This window comes from Eupeodes corollae, chromosome 1 (genome assembly GCF_945859685.1).
Source record: "Eupeodes corollae chromosome 1, idEupCoro1.1, whole genome shotgun sequence".
In the NCBI taxonomy this organism is placed as follows: Eukaryota; Metazoa; Arthropoda; class Insecta; order Diptera; family Syrphidae; genus Eupeodes; species Eupeodes corollae.
Genome location: NC_079147.1, coordinates 206,314,557 through 206,332,930, shown reverse-complemented (window position 1 = coordinate 206,332,930; position 18,374 = coordinate 206,314,557). Strand labels below are relative to the sequence as shown.

The following is an 18,374-nucleotide window of genomic DNA, read 5'->3' as shown; positions in this document are numbered from 1 at the left end:
AACACCGTCTTGTCGTCATCGTAAAGTCGTCAGCCGTAGAAGCTAACACATGCTATAGCATATTTATAAGCTAAATGCTAAGTCAAAAAATGCAAACAAGTACCTTCTGTATAAGAAGATTACTATGTAGGATCTTTCTGTCTTGGTCTTCTTCATTTTAGTGAATTCCTTTGTCAAAAATAAAGTAACCCCATTGAGCAATTTTGTTTGTCTCAAATCTCGAGCCTCAGCCAAACAATAGTCAACCAATATTGCATGATACGAGTATGTTAAAGAATCTATACACATCAAAGCACAGTCTAATTACGTCTTGAACCTATTCACATTGTATTACAATGTATTCCTCGAAAAATCTACTTAATCTATTTTTGAGAACAATTGAAAACGAAAAAAGAAAAACAGTTTGTGTTCCACTAACCAATTGGATGTAATCAAAGAGCCATTGACAGATCAAGGTATTCTAAATGTTCGTCATCCGTCGTCTTCGCCGTCGTTTTCGTCTAAAATTTCAGTGAAACTTCCTAAACTATAAGAACTAGGAGATCACTTGTTGTTTTTTTTTTGTTGGCCACAAGTCAAATAACCAATAATGTGGTCAAGTGTCAAATAAGTGACGAGAACTAATTCAATGTGATTTAACACTTCGAAATGACTTTTAATTGACCCTTGTCTTGAGGATTTTTTTAGTTTTGGTTAATTTTTCTTTTTTTAGTTTGGTTTTTTAAAAAAAATTTATAGAACGGAAGAATTTTTGGTATAAAAGAAATTGAAACTTACCTTCTCGCCGCATACCCATCTTGAGGCACTTTCGTAATCGACAATATTGACATTGATTCCGATGATGTTGGTCAATTGGACAATTTCTGCTCCCCCGACACGAATATGTTAGATTTCGGCGGACTGAACGTTTGAAAAATGATTTACAGCCTGAAAATAGAAAATAAAAAACAAATTATTAGTACAAATCAATTTTGAGTATAAATGATTTTTTTTTTGGTGGAGTACCACAAGGAAGACTATAAAGACCAATACTTTTCATTATAAAGGATATTTGTATGCATTCTTGGAAAAAAGAAATATTTTAGAAGGGGTTTTCCATTATGAATCCAATTTATCAGTTAATTTCTTTAAAATTTCTCAATGGGGGCCCTATGAGACCTTAGTTGGACCAACTCTTTTGGACATTCTCCAAGGGGATTCTATTTAACTCAAAACTTTATGGTTTATTTTATATACCCATTTAAATTGCGTTTAAATCTTCTTAAACCTTTAAAACTCTTAAAAGCCTTACCTAACTAAAAATAAAATCCTGAAGCGCACTCTTGAAGCCCAACCGAGACAAAAAAAGTCTGTGAAAATCTCTTGGAGATGTGGAAATGGGTGACTTATCCTATTTAATGTCGTGCTGTGTGATGTGACATTATGATAGGCCTGTTCTCTGGCCGTTGTCGTTTTCGTTGTCGTCGTCTACTCGGGCTATACTCTAAACCAATGTACTTATAGCAGAGTCGCCGCCACACCGCCAATGTTTCAGCTTTCGTTTTTTTTTTTTTTTGTTAAAAAACCACATCATCTCATATCAGTGGCAGTGGGGTTTGAGTTCTGTGGGACGAGTTTGCCCATACACAACACACCAAAATACATATAAATATTCGGGTACAAGCCCCTCTGTCTAGGATGGGCTTCTTTATAACTCAAGTGCTTAGCTTGAAGGTAGGTTCTATAGATCTTTGAAACAAAAGCAAGCAAAACCTTAAAGATACTTTGTTAATTGAATCCCATTAAGTTAATTTTATAGGCGTTAAGGACATGTATCTTTTTCGTGAAGGAAAATTTGGTTGTTATTTTTTTTATTTTTCAGATTTCACTTGGAGTATCTATCTGTTGATTTTTGTTTGCACTTTGGAGTTGTTCAATGACATGAAATGTGTTGTAGTTTTTATGGATTGATGTGCAAATATACCAGAGACGGTAAAGCAACGACTACGACGATAGGTATACGAGAGTATATCTTGTGGGAGACCCATTTGGAAGCAAATGATATTTATCTGGAATTTATTTTTAATGCTTGGGCTTTAAATGGTCGTGGTATGGGATTTTGTCTTTTTTAAGTCATCAGCTATGAGTATGCGACGAGATGGCGACCGGCGAGGCGGCTGGCGGTGGCGGTGGAGGTTGCGGTATTGGTTGCAACTTAGATGGAAACCAACGAACGATTTGAAGTCGCGTCGTCAGTCGTGCGCTTTATGTCCGTTGGCTGTTTTAAGAGTTTTGTGAACATCGTATATTTTGGAGACGTTGTCATCGTCTCCGTCGTCGTCGCCAGTCAAAGTCATCTATCTGGATGTTGTGGGAGCAAGGGTGCTCATTTTTTGTTCCTTTTTTTTTAAATTTTGTTCTGTCTTCTTGCAGCGATAGATATTTAGCTATTCAACGCTGTCGTACATGTGTCGTGGAAGCGTGTCCCTAGTTTTGCTCATCGTGGATTGATTTGGTTTGATTTCAGTGCAAAACAAAAATAAAAGACAACCAAGAAGGTGAAGGAGGTGGAGCAGTTGCAGATGATGCAAAGATAAGACAGAATGAATTTAGATTGAAATGACATTCAAGTTTTTGTGCTGCAATTTGTTAAACAAAAAATTGCAACCAAATCAATCTTCCTCAAGAATGCTGTTTCGCGTATATATGAACGATAAGTTATACAAATTTTGAAATTCAATAAAACTATTACCGAGAATGATTTTTGGGTCAAAATTTTGCATTTTATTGTATCAAAATACTCCTTAGATAAACCACGTGCCAATAGGGGGCATTAATGTAGCAATTTTTCTTAGAATTTCTTTTTGGGTCATCGATTGTATGCATTACTTCAAACATTTTAAAAATTTGTAATAAGATTAAATTGAAAAATATTTTCCATTTTATTTGACAAGAATATCTCTTCAAATGACTAAGATACAGCTGGGGGCATTAATGCCTTTAAAAGCACCGATTTCCAAATAAGGTATAAGTTTTTTGTTTTCATATAGTAAATTTCTCGTGAGTCTAAAATTGCTTAAAAAAGTGAAACGTTATTCTAAACGTTTCCATATACTCATTGGGTGTCCTATTACATCATAAAAAGGTGCCAACTTCTTTGGCGTTCAAGACTCCTCAAAAGACACGCTTTCAATTTAATTTCCATCTTTTTTTCTTTTTCTCAAATTCGTTTTATGATGTGATAGTCCCCGAAATGGCCAAGCCTAATGTTGGACTCGTGCACTTTGTAATCGTAAATTTAATGCACCGTGTAAAATGTTTCAGTTCCGTGGAAAAAAGAATGCGGTTAAGCACAAAACACTAAATGCAGATTTCATTTATATAACTCTTGGTGATGGTGAGCACGGATTCTCCTCATAGTAAGTTTTTAATGTTGACATTATAGGAATTCTAATACTATCCGGTACGGCACTGGCTGGCCTCTCTTGGTTTCGGCTTAATTTGTTTTGTTCAAAAAATAATTGTTAAAGATTAACATTTTAAGATATCATAAATTTAAACTCCCATGGACAGTGAAAACATAACCAAAAAACAAAGCAGAAACACAGACTTAAAACTTCAGATGAGCGATCCCCTAGGAAAACCCAAGTAGGTATTTCTGTTGATTTTTGTTTTTGTCGGCATCACGGCTTACTAAGAAAGAAAGACAGATACACAGGGCCTAAGCATAGCTACATCACCTCGTCATCATCATAGAATACCACGGAGTCGGAGTCACCTCTCAAAGTCAAGATTTAACTATGGTTCTGATGATGCCATAAGGATGCCATGGCCAACAAGAACAACTTATGCAGCGAAATAGTGGAAGGAGGTGCATCAAAAAAACTAAAAAAAATACTGAAAAAACTTAAAGGCGCGATGCATTTTAATTTACGAGATGTTCTTATGGTCAGACAATTTTTTTATTTGCTCTTTTTTCTATACAAATCCAATAATTCCTCGGAGTTGTAAGCTGTAAAAGACCATAAACCACAAGGTGTTCCTTATTTCTTCCGGTTTTTTTTTCTCGTCTATAATTGTATGTAGGTACTTGTATTTGCCTTGCAAAAAAAAATATACATATAATTTATTTGCTCTTCGAATTTTGTATCGACAACACGATGAGATGTAGCCTGGCTTGACGTATTCATAAAAAAATAAATAACTAAAACCTTACTCTTGCCCATCAGCTATAAGCTATAAAGGGTCAACATTATACTTAACCTCACGTCGTCATGTGAATATAATTAAAATATCATTAAATCAATTTACGTCAGGAATTAAGGCGTAAAAATGGAGTAGTGTATTATTAATTCAAATGGATTTCTGTTGGGAAGGAAATGTTTGTTTTTAAGCTTAATTATGACATACCGAAAGGAGTATATGTATTTAGAACAAGATTGTAGATGAATGCCTATGACTAAAGAGCATAGCAACAGATCTTAAATTAGGAAATTCTTAAGTAATGAAAAGATATTTAAAAATATTTGCTTAAAGTCCACAACAAAAAGAAATCCCCTAAACAAGTTGAAAACGAAAATTAAATAAATGGCGCCCAACGGAATATTTCAATTTAGCAACAATGAATTTTATGGGCCGCTGTTGTTTTGAAGAAATAAAAATGGTGTCAAAATTTGTATAAATTCATATATTTGTTGACCTTATATAGACGAAAGTTTTATTGAAATTATTATTATTTATTTGAATTATCGAGTTCTACATAAGGATCAGAAGTGGGATAATTTACAATGTTGATACTTTTCTCTTTCCCTGTCTTCAAATACCTTGACTATATTTGTTATAAACTATTGCAGTCATATAAAAATATCAAATATCCTTGTATTTGTACTTTTTCTCAGAAAACAGGAAAATTCCATCCTTATCCAAGTATTCATGTCTCCACTGTAATCCGTAGTCAAAACCTCAAGCTCTTGAACATGAAAATCCTAAGGATTTGTTCATATTTTTATTTTATTTTTCCAAAATAAATAAACCAAAAAAGAAACTCCACTATCTTTTAGGTGTATGCTTTCACTTTCACTATACCGAAAAATTATATCAATAATTCTTTAGAAATTTCTAATCCAATTATAGACTCAGTTCGCAGGAAAAAATAATTTCAAAAAAAGAAATAGTCAATGAGCTAAATCTTGACAACTGCCGTTCTGGAGAAACCAAAAAAGTTCATTCCTCACAGTAAGTTAGTTTTGTTTCTACATATGTAGGTATTTCTGTTCCACCATATTGCGTTTGTAAAGTCTCTTAAATACTCTACTAATTCTAAGCGGTTAAGCAAGCATCTAAAAACTCGCTATGTAAAGTATCAACTTGGGTTTTGTAAAATCTTTACAATATACGGGTACACATACAGTATATCCTCACAGTCCGTCTGGCTTTTCTAACCTCGTTAGGTAGGTAATCTTTCGGAAGGAAAGCTTTTTGCTCCTTTTTTTGCGGGAAGATAGTTTTTTTTGTGTGTTCCACAAAGAAACAAAATGTAGTCGGATTGTGAAGTCCTTATCCTTTTTACATGCTGTTGAAGACAGAAAAAAATAAATGGTCTTTAGGTATACCTTTCTTATATGACTAACCATAGAAAAATATAAAGAGACAAGGAAACCTTAATACTCTCACTGGCTGGTCGGTCGTATCAGTAATAATAATATTGAGTTGTTCTGGTAACCGGCTTGGCTACTTCCATATTGTTATATATTGGTTAACTGATTGGAAGTGTGTCTTTTACTTGCATAAACATCAGCAACTATACTTTACTCTTGTTGGTTTTTTCTGCATCATATGATATAATCTGTAATCGCTTCGTGGATCATTGCACCAGAGCAATTATAGGTTTTGAAGACGAAGGAAAGAAAAAATTATACATACGAGATACAGGGAATAAAATAAGTCTCCCCAACCCAAAGAGACTCTATACCGACGACAAAGAATTAATTTGCATAAATGTAATAGAAATGTGGTTGTTGTGATATTCAGAAGTAGACTTTAAGAGACCAGACAGCTTATTTTCATTCCGAATAGCTTCTTAATATTTTGTATAGAATTGCTGCTGTTGAGGTTATAGTAAAAAAGGTTTCTTGAACTAAGGCATATATCTTTTGATATAAAGTTGAAAGGTTTTCAATCATTTCGCTCGAAAATGTTTTAGTCGAAAATAAATGCAGTTAGTTATTTCTATAGAGTTTATGGGCTTTCTACATTTGATCAGAAGTGGGATGTCTTTTTCATGATTATTCCTTTTCCGAACTCTTTTTTTGATTGCTCTCAGAATACAAACAAATGTAGAGTATGATATTCAAATTGTACTTTGGCTTAGAACAATTCGGGGTCAAAATCTTTTTTTCAAGCAATTCCACTTTTGCTAAAACTTCATTTTTATTTCATCCAATTAATCATAAAACTGAAGGAAATAATCACATCTTATTAATTAAACTTCACGTAATAGATATCTTACTCTCTTGGAAAAGATATACAAGTCGTGACATAATCTACCTTTTAATTTAATTAAGTTCTCTCCTACAACCAACTCAAAAAACCATCAGTTAGTCCTACCAACTCTCAAAAGATACAAAAAACCAACAACAACAAATTCAAAACTTCATTGAACATTATGACCAAAGACTTTATAAAGAAGTTGGACTATAAAAAAGAAAAATACAACAACACAAAAAAAATTAAATAATAATAGACCAATTCATCTAAATTGCATAATCGCCTATTGATATTGTCCATGCGAATAATATCAGGTAGAGAAGTATCTCTATCTATTCCTGAAAAGCTTCAAAAAAGAAAAAAAAATATCTTTTATAATACAAAAGAGTTGATTCCCATAGTTTTTTGTTGTTGTTTGTTGTGTAGATATTAAGATGGAGAGAACGAAAAATCGTGTTCCGTAGCGCGACGATATAGTTTTTCATCGATCCCTTGTATAAGTTCGTATAGTTGCGGTATAGAGGTATGGTTGGTATCATTGTCCATTTGCTGTAAACTCCTGAAGAGGACGATGACAACAGCAACAACAACAACAACTGGGTAGGGGCACAGAGATATAGCAACTTACAAGACAACCTGGCTTACTACATGAAATTTAAATAGTTTTCAACCTCTACCATTGATCCCAATTGAGGAGAGTAAAAATAAAATTAAGAGAATCACAAAAGACAAACAAACAAAAAAAAATCGCAACAAACTGGACTTAGAAAAGATACTTTATCTTTGTTTTTTTATTGTTGTTTTTTAGTTTTAGTTGTTGAGTTACAATCTTACTAACTTGGTGCATCTTCAATATTTATCCTTCATCATTCTTCAAAAAGATACAAGAACGAAAAAAAATAAGCAGAAGATTCAAACACACGAGCAAACGTACGATGGTACGCGATGCTTTACTCAAAACTACCATCATATCTATCTATTGAAGGTTGAACCTTGCAAAAGTTTGTTGTATATGAGAGTATCCACCCTTTTTCGGTTTTATTGATATAGAATGTTGAGCCACATGATATCTTAAAGATATCTTTCAATAATTGTATCTAAGCACATGTATCTTTTCGTATATCATACGGTATATTCTACCATACACTCTGTATATAGATATGAGCAACAATATACCACGGAAGATGTGAAGTAAAAAGTCGTGACTTGAACAATACCGAAGACGATGAAAATGAAGAAGACGAAGTTAAGTTGTGGGTTAACTTTAAATCCTTCCTTTTGACCGAATGCAGTCATAGTCACAGAGAGTTCAGTATATAGATACTTTATCCGAGCTAAAGTATTTCAAACAAAAAAAACAACAACAACAAAATACAATCTTCACATACCAAAAAAACCAAAAAGAAAAATTGCGAGACGAAGAGTAAAAATCCTACCTCATCAGAGTTAAGTTGAAGAGGATCGCCTTGCACTCACAATAAGGCTCCATGTATCTTAACATTCTCAAATTTTTTTTTTATTTTTCATCATACTGCTTATAGTATTTAAACTTCCATATAGCACCAGAGACTTGAATTCTTTTAATAATTCCTTTCTTTCAAAAGAACATCCAAGAACTTACGAACAGCAAAAAATTGTATCTTTTAAAACAAGAAGAACGCATATTGGATGCGTGTATACTAGCGAAAAGTGTTGCAGATACAACACAAGTACGGTACGTACCGCGTATTTCCCAGGAAGTACCTGTACAAGAAGAGGTATCTATAGGTTGGTACCTTACTATACCAATCCTTTTGCTATTAATATAACAACAACCACAATAAAAATAAAACTAAACGCCTTAAGCTAACGTCTTGCAATGGATCTTCATAAAAAATAATAAAACCAAAAACAATTCCAACAACAACAACAACAATAACATCAAGTGGGTGGAGCGGGACAAGAGAAATGTTCGGGATCTCCCCACAAACATAATTCAACTTTATACGCTGGGAACTGGATGTATATCCATTTTTTCTTTTCTATAAAAGTTACTTTACTTGAGGTTATAGAACAAACAGCGGTCTAGTATTATGGATGTTGCGATCGAGACGACTGACTACTACGATGAAGAGACCAAGAGATGAAGACGAAGAAAAATTTAGAGTGAAGACCCTTGAGGTGGTCTTTGACCATATATACACATAGATGCCTATAGAAGGATTTTGAGTTCTGATGGTGTGGGAGAAACTAGGTGAAGTGCAGTTTCCAGTTGTGGACTGGTATTTGAAAAAGGGTGTTGGTGGATATTAATCTTAGTTTTTGGTTTGTTGTTGTTAACGTGTAATTTATGTATAGGAGATGTGAAAAACTTGGAAAAGGAAGTTCAATCGACCAGATGGACCATCATTGGAGGAAAGGATGAATTATGATGAAGAACTGGTTTAAATATTGGAAAATATTTGAGAATGTTGATTTTTGTTTAGACACATGTTTATAGAAACATTTTAATAAATGCTTAATATTCAATAATACTCAAATAGAACCACAACATCTGATGTTATAGTAATTTTATATGTTAACTAATGTTTCTTTACTAAAATGTTAAGATACATGTTAACTTGTTGGGTACCTTACTAAATAATTAGTTTTAAACGATTAATAACAAAGAAAAAGTTAAGGGTTACGCATCAAATGTTTAGACACATGCTGAACATTTTGTTGATTTATTGAATGTTTTAAATTTTGAGCATCAAACAAAGTTTTGTTTAACATGTATCTAAACATATTTTGATAAATACTTATAGGCAATCAGTTGTGTATACATAATTAAACCTTATTGCAACAGATGTAGCTGAAGATGTGTTTCGTCAACATGTGTCTTGTAATTGGAACAATATATAATTTTTAATAAACGTTTTAATATGCATCGTTTCTTAACTGAAAGACAAACTTATTACTTAATCCAAAGCAATGAAACCCATGCCTACACTGATCTAATGTTTCATTGAACTTTTAAGTACTTTTATGCATCTCTCTTGATTTAATAAGCTAAAAATAGTCAGATGGTTTCTTAAAGTTGGATACAATTTGGTTACATGCATGCAAATTACCTACACTTCCAAGAATTCAATTCCCCACAAAAATTATGATGCAGCTAATAATTGTTGTGGATATTATAATTTTTCTTCCTCGTCCCGATAATAGAGTATAAGATTATTAGAGGTACATCAATTTGTTAGTTTTTGTATAGTTATATTGTTGAAAAATAAAGAAAAATATATGTATATAGAATTTCTTCTTACCCTCTTTTGTGAGTCTTTTAATTGGATCATGAGAACAGAGTGATGCTTTGCTGTATGCATATTCCCCCAACTCAATCCCCATCATAAATCCTTGAGAAAAATAGTGAAATTTATTCCGAAAAATATATATATTTGTATGAAATGCATCTTCAGCAAAGTGCTATAACCATTTTTCACTTTGATATACTTTAATGCAAAGAGTTCAGCAAAGAAAAAAAGATACAAGAGAAAAGATACAAAAGCAAAACATGTAACACGGAACCTTTATTTTGTTTTTAATTTTTCCTATACCACACTCTGGTTGTATGGTTAATAATGTGTCATGTCATGCTCAAAAGAGCCTGTCACACGATTATAAACAACATTGGATGACAAATTTTGCGCTACTCTCTGCCTTCAAGGCATATAACTGCCTACCTACCTACTTTTTAGCAAAGGCACAAAGATAGTTTTTTTTGTATTTGATGTTATGTATACCTACCTAGCGGAAGAGTAAGCTCAGTTATAGCTAGCGGTCGGTGTACCAACTGGCGGTGAGCTGCTCGTAGTAAAAATTACATGCTACAGTTTCATTAGGTCAAAATTAATTAGCCCAAGCCTTAACTGTGCTCTGTAGAGGTTAATAAGAAAGAGAAAAGGCATACATACTATATTAGCATCAAATCATGAGAGGGCTCGAATACAAATAGGTAGTGGTATGGGTAGGTAAGGTTTACAATATTTCATATCCTTATAAAAATGTTTAACAAATAAGCTCGTATGAATGTGCTTTACAATATACAAAAGATACAGCAGTGCAGCAATTCTCAATCGCAATTGATGCAGACATTAGGATACAAGGGAATCGAAGTATCTAACTATCTTGACATGAGATAAATAGAGGGCGACAGTGGGGTGGAAAAGGCGACAGAGATTGTAAAATGAAAAAAAGTACAAAACACCCATCACGTAGTTCTTTTAAAATAAGCGAAGAAAATTTTAAGTTTCCAACCATGTTGCTCCCTAGTTTGGTTTGAGTCTGAGTCAAAGTCTGAGGTTGCTGTTGCTGCTGCTGCTGCTGTGGATGTTGCTGCTGATGCTGGCTGCTGATGATTTTTTCTTTTTGATTTTCTTCTTTCGAAGGAGAATCGTGATCGAAAACACAACTTTCCGGTAACGGTTTAATTAATTACGTTATATTCCATTGAAATAGACAAAAATTGCAAGGCAAAGGCAAAAGAAAGCTAACTAAGCCCTGTTTTTGTTTTTTTTTTTCTCCGTTCGTACGTATCTTTGCTGATGGGAGAGGAAGCGAAATGGAATAAGATTCAATAAAGCACACACACCAATACTACCTAAACCCTATTTATCCAACACCACACTTACACACAGGCAGAAACAAGAAGCAAATAAAACAGTGAAAAACCAAAAACTCTATTTGGCATCCCGCAAGGAATTAAGGTGCACGATGAGGCAGACCGCATCTCAAAAGAGTCAAGACCGATGCGCAATGCACATTAACTCCCCAATAGCCTAGCCGTATAGCCATGCCTGCTCCAAAAGAGCAGCGCATTTCAAATTGTCTACTAAGCCGATCTTCGTCGTCGGTCGTAGTTATCGTCGTCTTCGTCATTGTTGCCAAGCAGAGGGGAGGATAGCCATTCATGATGATGGTGTGGTGGTTCACTTATATGAGGGGCGAGGAAGAAGACTTGAGAAGCGCGACCATCTGAACAGACAATCAGGCAGGCATTCCTAGTATTCTCCATAAGTTCAACCAACAAATTTTTTCTTTTTGAAATCTGCTACACTCTCTGCAAGTATCTATAAGATACAAAGTATTGCAAAAAAAGATATTTCACCAAGCGGAGAAAAAGAGAATCATTGGAGGAGATCCCTTTTCTTGAGAATCATACTTGCAGTATCTCTAAGTATCTTTTCGATGAATCTTCCGCCAACAACGCGATCATGAATCATTCAACTACTCCTAAGTCTACACTCGTATACATGCGAGATAGTTTTGTATCTATGTCTGTGCTGCAATTTAATCGGAGTTAAGTTTAGCAACTGACCCAATTCCTATCTCACTGTAAAAATTATAGCCGAAGCCATAGCCAAAGCCAACACCATCAACCTTCAGTGCTTTCAATGTCTGCTTACAGTTTATAATTCTTATTATAAGAAAGTTCATGCTCGTTCATTAAATTGTAATTATTATCTAACATAATAACTCTTCTTCCAGATATGAAGCCTTCCTATACATTTCCTTCCTTTTCCCGTGACTGCATCACCATCAATTTTCAAGTGTTTGTGCACTCCGACAATTATGTTATGAAGCTAATTACTTTGAGAGTAGTTTCAACAAAACAACAACAACAACAATAACAAAAAACTTCATCCCAAGTCGATCATTGACCGAACCGAAACTATATCGGTTGCATGACAGCTACAATGTTTAGAGTATATGTGGATGTGCGCCATGTCCATGAGGCGCAGAATTGTTGCAGGCAGATATGAAAAAATCTCATGGTAACGCAGCGTTACAGAGCTCGTTTTTTGCACTTATTAACTTGGCTATTATACACATTTAACCTGTTTCGCGCTTAAATGTAAGCCATACTATCATCAAACTTTAGGTAAAGGAAGGGAGGTTAGTTGGTTATGAGGCTTTCCTCTTGGCACTTTCAAGCCCCTTGTATTTCAGAGAGGAAACTTCCTTAAATGTTTTGGCGTTAAGTGTGCGCATGCGCGCCGCACTCACAGCGCTCGCATAGATACTCGCAAACGTAGGTACCACAAGCTCTTTAGATGAGAAGAACTTATTTTCATTTTATAATTTAAGTTTGCAGTTATAGTTACTCCACATGCTTGAGTGCATTTTTGTATCAACTCAGCACAGCGCGAGATGAATTTTTTAAGTTTATTTTTTTTTCACTACACTATAGCTAACTAAAAAATACAACCTTAGCAACTTTAACAAGTTGCAAGAGAGAGAGAGAATACAAAAGGTGACTTTGATATGATATGTCTGTGATAATCCATTAACTATATGTATAAGAGTGTATACAGGAAGGTTTATGAACAAGTATAGAAACAGTTGAGAGTTAAAGCTGTCAGATGAATCTTGGAATACTTATCAGATAGGTAACTTTTCTTATACTCGTATATAATGTGTCTAGGAGACATGGAAAATTAAGTGAAGACAGATTGCTATTTTACGGTTTCCTTGTTTCGAATAAAGACATGCCATTCAGGTAAGCTTCAATTTATTCACTTATGGAAGAAAGTATTAGTGTGATCTGTATTATAATTGTGCTTTTAAACATTGTGAGACTTTGGCAACATGTTGCTCTAAATATTTTAATTCATATGATCTATAGAAAGTAAAGTAAAGAAGGAACTAAACTTAGGCAAAATGTTGAGTAATATGGGACTTCAAAACAGGTTAATAACATGTTTCTATACAAAAATGTTGCGATAAAAAATGTATCCAACAATTTCACATAAAAGAGATGCAATTTTCAAAATATTTTACTACCGTTAATAGCTATTAAAGGCAAAGTAAATTGTATCTAAGGTTAAATTCATTTGATCTATAGATAGTAAAGTAAAGAAGGAACTAAACTTAGGCAAAATGTTGAGTAATATGGGACTTCAAAACAGGTGAACAACATGTTTCTATACAAAAATGTTGCGATAAAAAATGTATCCAACAATTTCACATAAAAGAGATGCAATTTTCAAAATATTTTAGTACCGTTAATAGTTATTAAAGGCAAAGGAAATTGTATCTAAGGTTGTTTTCCATAATCATAAAATTTTCTTGGCTCAAAAACAAAACAAAATCATTCAAAGTTCAAAGTCTCATCTTTTACAGTCAAATGCTTTCTTAGCCTTTTTGGCACAGGTTTTTCTCAAGACAATAAAACTGAAAAATGTCCACCTTTTTGCACCCAGACATTATTTCTTTATACATTCATATCTATATACTGATAAAATATTATAAATATAAATCCTTGACAAATTAGAAACGAAATATAAACTGGCATATTTGGGGACGAAAAAGTCAAACGCAGTTTCCAGAAAATAAAATCATAGACAAACATAATGTTTCACACAAAATAAGAAAAAGAAAATATCAAAAAAATATGAAACCAAAAGAAATATTATCTTTCCAGGACACAAACTAACGACGACAACGACAAAGATAGCAAGGATGTCAACATAGACACAAACGAGGAAAAAAACAAAACTTTCTATGCGTCTGTATCTGTATGAGTCTAAGAAGAACTGAAGAATGTCCCCATTTTTTGTCTTTTATTTTGTTATTCTGAATAGCCTCCTTTCCCCAACCACCACATCATCTTGAGGTTTGCATCATTTTGACATTAAGACAAAAATCGTGCAGTTTGTCCTTTGAATCTTTTTCTCTTAAATAATACAAAAAACAAAAACTTTTTGCTAGTTATCATATAATCATAAAGTCGGAGGCTGAAAATAGATGGCATATTTTTTCCATAATTCACAAAACCCTCACTCTCTCCCCCTCCAACATCAAACCCCCACAATAACTTGTCATAGAAAAACAACACAACCTGATACTTGTGGTATAGTTTAATGCGTTTTTTATCGACTTGGCTAAGAGACATAATTTGTCACAACATCCCCCTTCAACTGACAAATAAAAAAAAAGTAAGAAGGTACGCCGGCGGCCGCCTGCCGCGCCGCCTCTGAGTATATGTACAAAACTCGTGTGTGATTCGTGTGTGGAATGTTCTATATCGCATTAAATCCTAATTTGAATGTAAGTCATGAATTACTTTCAAGTTATTGATTTCAACATGTTGAGAATATCAATGAATTATTATATTGTACTTATACTTAACTCTAAAGAAAAGGGTGGGGGATGATAAGTTGATGCTATAGCGCGCAATAAAATCACTGACTCTTATTCAAACAACTTATATGAGTATATTTATTTCCTATGCGAGCATACCTTTATTTATCACCAGGAAAGGAATTAAAAACCTATTCGATTATTATCTGTTAAATGGAATTTTATGAGAATACGAATTAGATAGCATCTTTCAATATGGGGCTTGAAGTCAGTGGTTTGGTGTTTTGCATTTTAGCATAAACAAGTTTAAAGTTTTAGCAGCATCACGGGACTTTGAATCGTAAAAAAGTGCAATGAAAAGTTTATGCATATTGGTATAAGAATCGACTTTAGAAATTAGCAGAAAATTATGTATACTGCCATGAGCAATAACAGTAAATTAAAGGCGTTTTATTGGTTAAGATGAGGTTAATCGGGACATTAATTTACACTGCTAAATAAATAAATAGAATCTCTATCAATTGAGTCATTCTATTTATATAAATAAAACAGAGTGTAATAAAGGCCACAACATGTTGCAGACTCAAAATAATATTTTATTTCAAATAGAATGTTTCGATAAAATGGACAAAGTTTAAACTAAAAGACGAAGACAAAATTGTTTCAACAAATATAAAAGAACAAATATAGGATTGGACAAATTTTCAGCTGCATTTTTGAAATTCATAACTCAATAATTGCTTTTCAAAAGTTTCGGGGCTTTGAATTCACACATTAATTTCTAAAATTTGAAATTTCAAAAAACTGTATGCTCTTGAAAGTTTGATGAGAATACACTCCCCCAAGCGCCGCGTTCACTGCTGAAAGGCTCTCTGTAAGTCTTCCCTCCGAAACGCTTTCGATATTTCGTCCGGTGATTTTTGTTCGAATGGCTTTAAAATCGTCAAACCTTTCTTACTTTTGGAAAAACAGAAAGTCTCCTGGTCCAAATTCTGATTAGTTTCATTGGATTTGCAGCAAAGTCGATTCGAACGCACGAAGTCATTTACTTGGGAAACATACACATCGTTAGTCAAAACTGTTGGCGTCCTGAACTAGAATCTTTTAGAATTGATGTCTGAACTTGAACCTTTAAAAGCAGTTGTGGCACTTTGAACGATTCAAACATTTATCCTCAAAAGCTTTTAAGTTTTGGATTCAAACGCCTTGCTTTTGTTTTCCCTCCATCACGAACAAAACTAAGGAACGAGAAAATCCATTTACTAAAATAACTGCCTTTTCTCTTTTTAAGGTCTTAGTTGGAGAGTTATTGAAAAAGTATACGAACTTTCTGATCAGCCCTCGAGTTTAATGTTGCCAATTCTGACGCGGGTTTATTTTCATCAAAAATATTTTAGCGTATCTAACTTAATGCCCACAAATTTGGAAATGATTAAAAACAAAGTTTTATTAGTTAACATGAGACTTGAAAATAAAACTAATGCAGACAATTTGAAATATACGCAAATAACTGTGTTTTCATATAATTCATAAGAAAAGTTTCCGAGATAAATTTAAATAGATTCTTTTTGAAAGACATTTTCAGTATCTTCAATTGAAGAAACTTGATGTCAAGCGCTAAAAAAAACAAGCTGTCACATCGTGTTTTGGTATTTTAAAGTTCGAATGAGTATCAAATCTTCAAACTATTCGACTTATTTCCATAAAGATTATTGTTATTGAAAATTAGCGGCTGGAATTTCTTTTTGAAAACTGTCCTTTTTTGACAGTAACTTTAGAGTATCTTGAACAGAATAACTTTCTGTCAACTGTTTGGTGAACAAGTTACCCTACGAATTTTTGTGTAGTTTACATTTGTAACCAAAGTAAATTCCAATAAAGTTCAAGTCTTTAAATTCTTCAACTTATTTCCATAAATCTCACTTAAACTCTCAACAGAAGTAAAGCGTTTATTTTCTTCAAAGATAAAATATTTCCAAAAAGTTGTGTATGTTTCCAACGTGTAAAAAGCTTTGACGCATGAAAAGACTAATTAAATGAAGATTACACACCTTTTTATAAAAAAAAATAATAAATGAAGGTCTCTCCTCGCCATGGATAACTAGTTATATTATACGCTTGTTGTCTCGTTTTATTTTAATGGAATTTGCGTTCTTTTTTTTTTTTAATTTGTGTGTAATAAACCGCGAATATGATTCCCACGACAAAGTATACAAAGTATGGTAGCATGCAACGTTTTTGTGTTTCTTGTTTTGTTTAAAAAATTGTTAACTTTATATATCAGGTTAGAAGAATTAAACCCAATTTCTCACACATATTTTGTTTTATGAATCATTATTTTTTTTGATGAAAAGAATTATAGAAATAATAAAAAAAAAACATTATTTGAGATATGAAGTTAAGTCATTTAGATATCATGATGGTGTGGTAAAAGAGTTGTTAAGGAATACGGTTGTAAGAAATGTAATAATCCGAAAGAAACCGCAACAATTTTGTTACAATTTGTTTATTATTTCGATCGGTATGAATTAAGGTGTAAATTGGAGTGAATTATACATGAGATAAATTGTACGCCCGGGCGCCACTCCTGAATGATTTCTTGTCGAAAGATTTTATGGTTATAAAAGATTCGTTAGGACCAATAATTCAATTACAAAAATATGTGGCAAGATGTTTTGTTAACTTAACTTGCACAGCGTGTCCTTTTAATTAACTAAGTCTATAATAATCCATTAGTTACCTATGCGCTATGAAAAGGAAGAATTTCCCACGTCCCATCAGCTAAGTCTTACTTAAAATATCCGCGATTCCATAAGACACTTCTTTAACTACGTCCAGAGGATGAGGAAGAAACACAAGAAAAAACGTAATTAATGATGTCCACGAAAAAGTACACATCAAACATCCCATCATCCTGGAACGGGATGAAGAAACCCGGCTCAAAAGGAACGAAGGAATAAATGGAAAAAAAAAACAAGGACTACCGCGACAACAACTCATCAAAATAATAATCAGATCTAACGAAGCAGAAATAAATCGCTTAGTTAAAGAATAAAGATGAAGAAGAACGTTCCTCCTCTTGACACACACACGCAACACTTTAGGAGTCCCCTTGACTTTTCTCATCAGGTTCTTTACTAAATATTTTTTTCTTTTTTTTTTAAGAAAGAAAACAGGAAAAATTGTTGACCTCGTCATCGTGTTTGAAGGATCATCATCATCTTCACATCGTCATGATCTTCGCGAACATGATTATTGGTATGTGCCAATGTTATGATGTTCTGCTCCTCACTTATACTCTTCTTCTTCTTCATATTCCTGAATGGAATAAGACGGACAAGACAAAAAAAGCACTTTTGTCCAGATGTCTGATATTTTTGCTTTTACTGTAGATCCCTTCTTCATCTACTTCCTCTTTCTTTCGATTTCTTTTATGATGTTCATCATAATGTCTCTACATGAAGGTAGGAACTATACGAGTAGAAAAGATACAATATTTTGTTGCGTCAATTAATCTTTTTGATGAAACTTCCATATGCAACGACTCCACACACAGCCAGCATCAAGAACTTAATAGTGAAGGCGCACGATTGTTGCATTACGGAAAAGTGAATATACCTATCTAAGCTACGGATTGTAGCACGAAGAATTTTCATTTCGGTTGGTTGGTTGGTGCAATATGGGAAAGATGTGTTCTTTTGGTCAAGACACAAGACTTACTTGTCTTATACCTCTATGAGCTTATAACTCGAGAGATAGAAGCATGAATTTTTCGTGCAAAAGATCAATATCGGTTTCTAATCAAGACA

General features: G+C 33.4%; 1 protein-coding gene across 1 annotated transcript in view; it reads right to left on the bottom strand.

Moving 5' to 3' along the window:
* The window catches only part of LOC129938572 (steroid receptor seven-up, isoforms B/C), a 47,721-nt gene that overhangs the window by 25,546 nt on the left and 3,801 nt on the right, over window positions 1-18,374 (bottom strand). Inside the window, exon 2 of the mRNA XM_056046211.1 lies at window positions 778-927. Within this exon, the coding sequence (XP_055902186.1) occupies window positions 778-927 (150 nt within the window). The remainder of the gene's footprint in view (window positions 1-777; window positions 928-18,374) is intronic.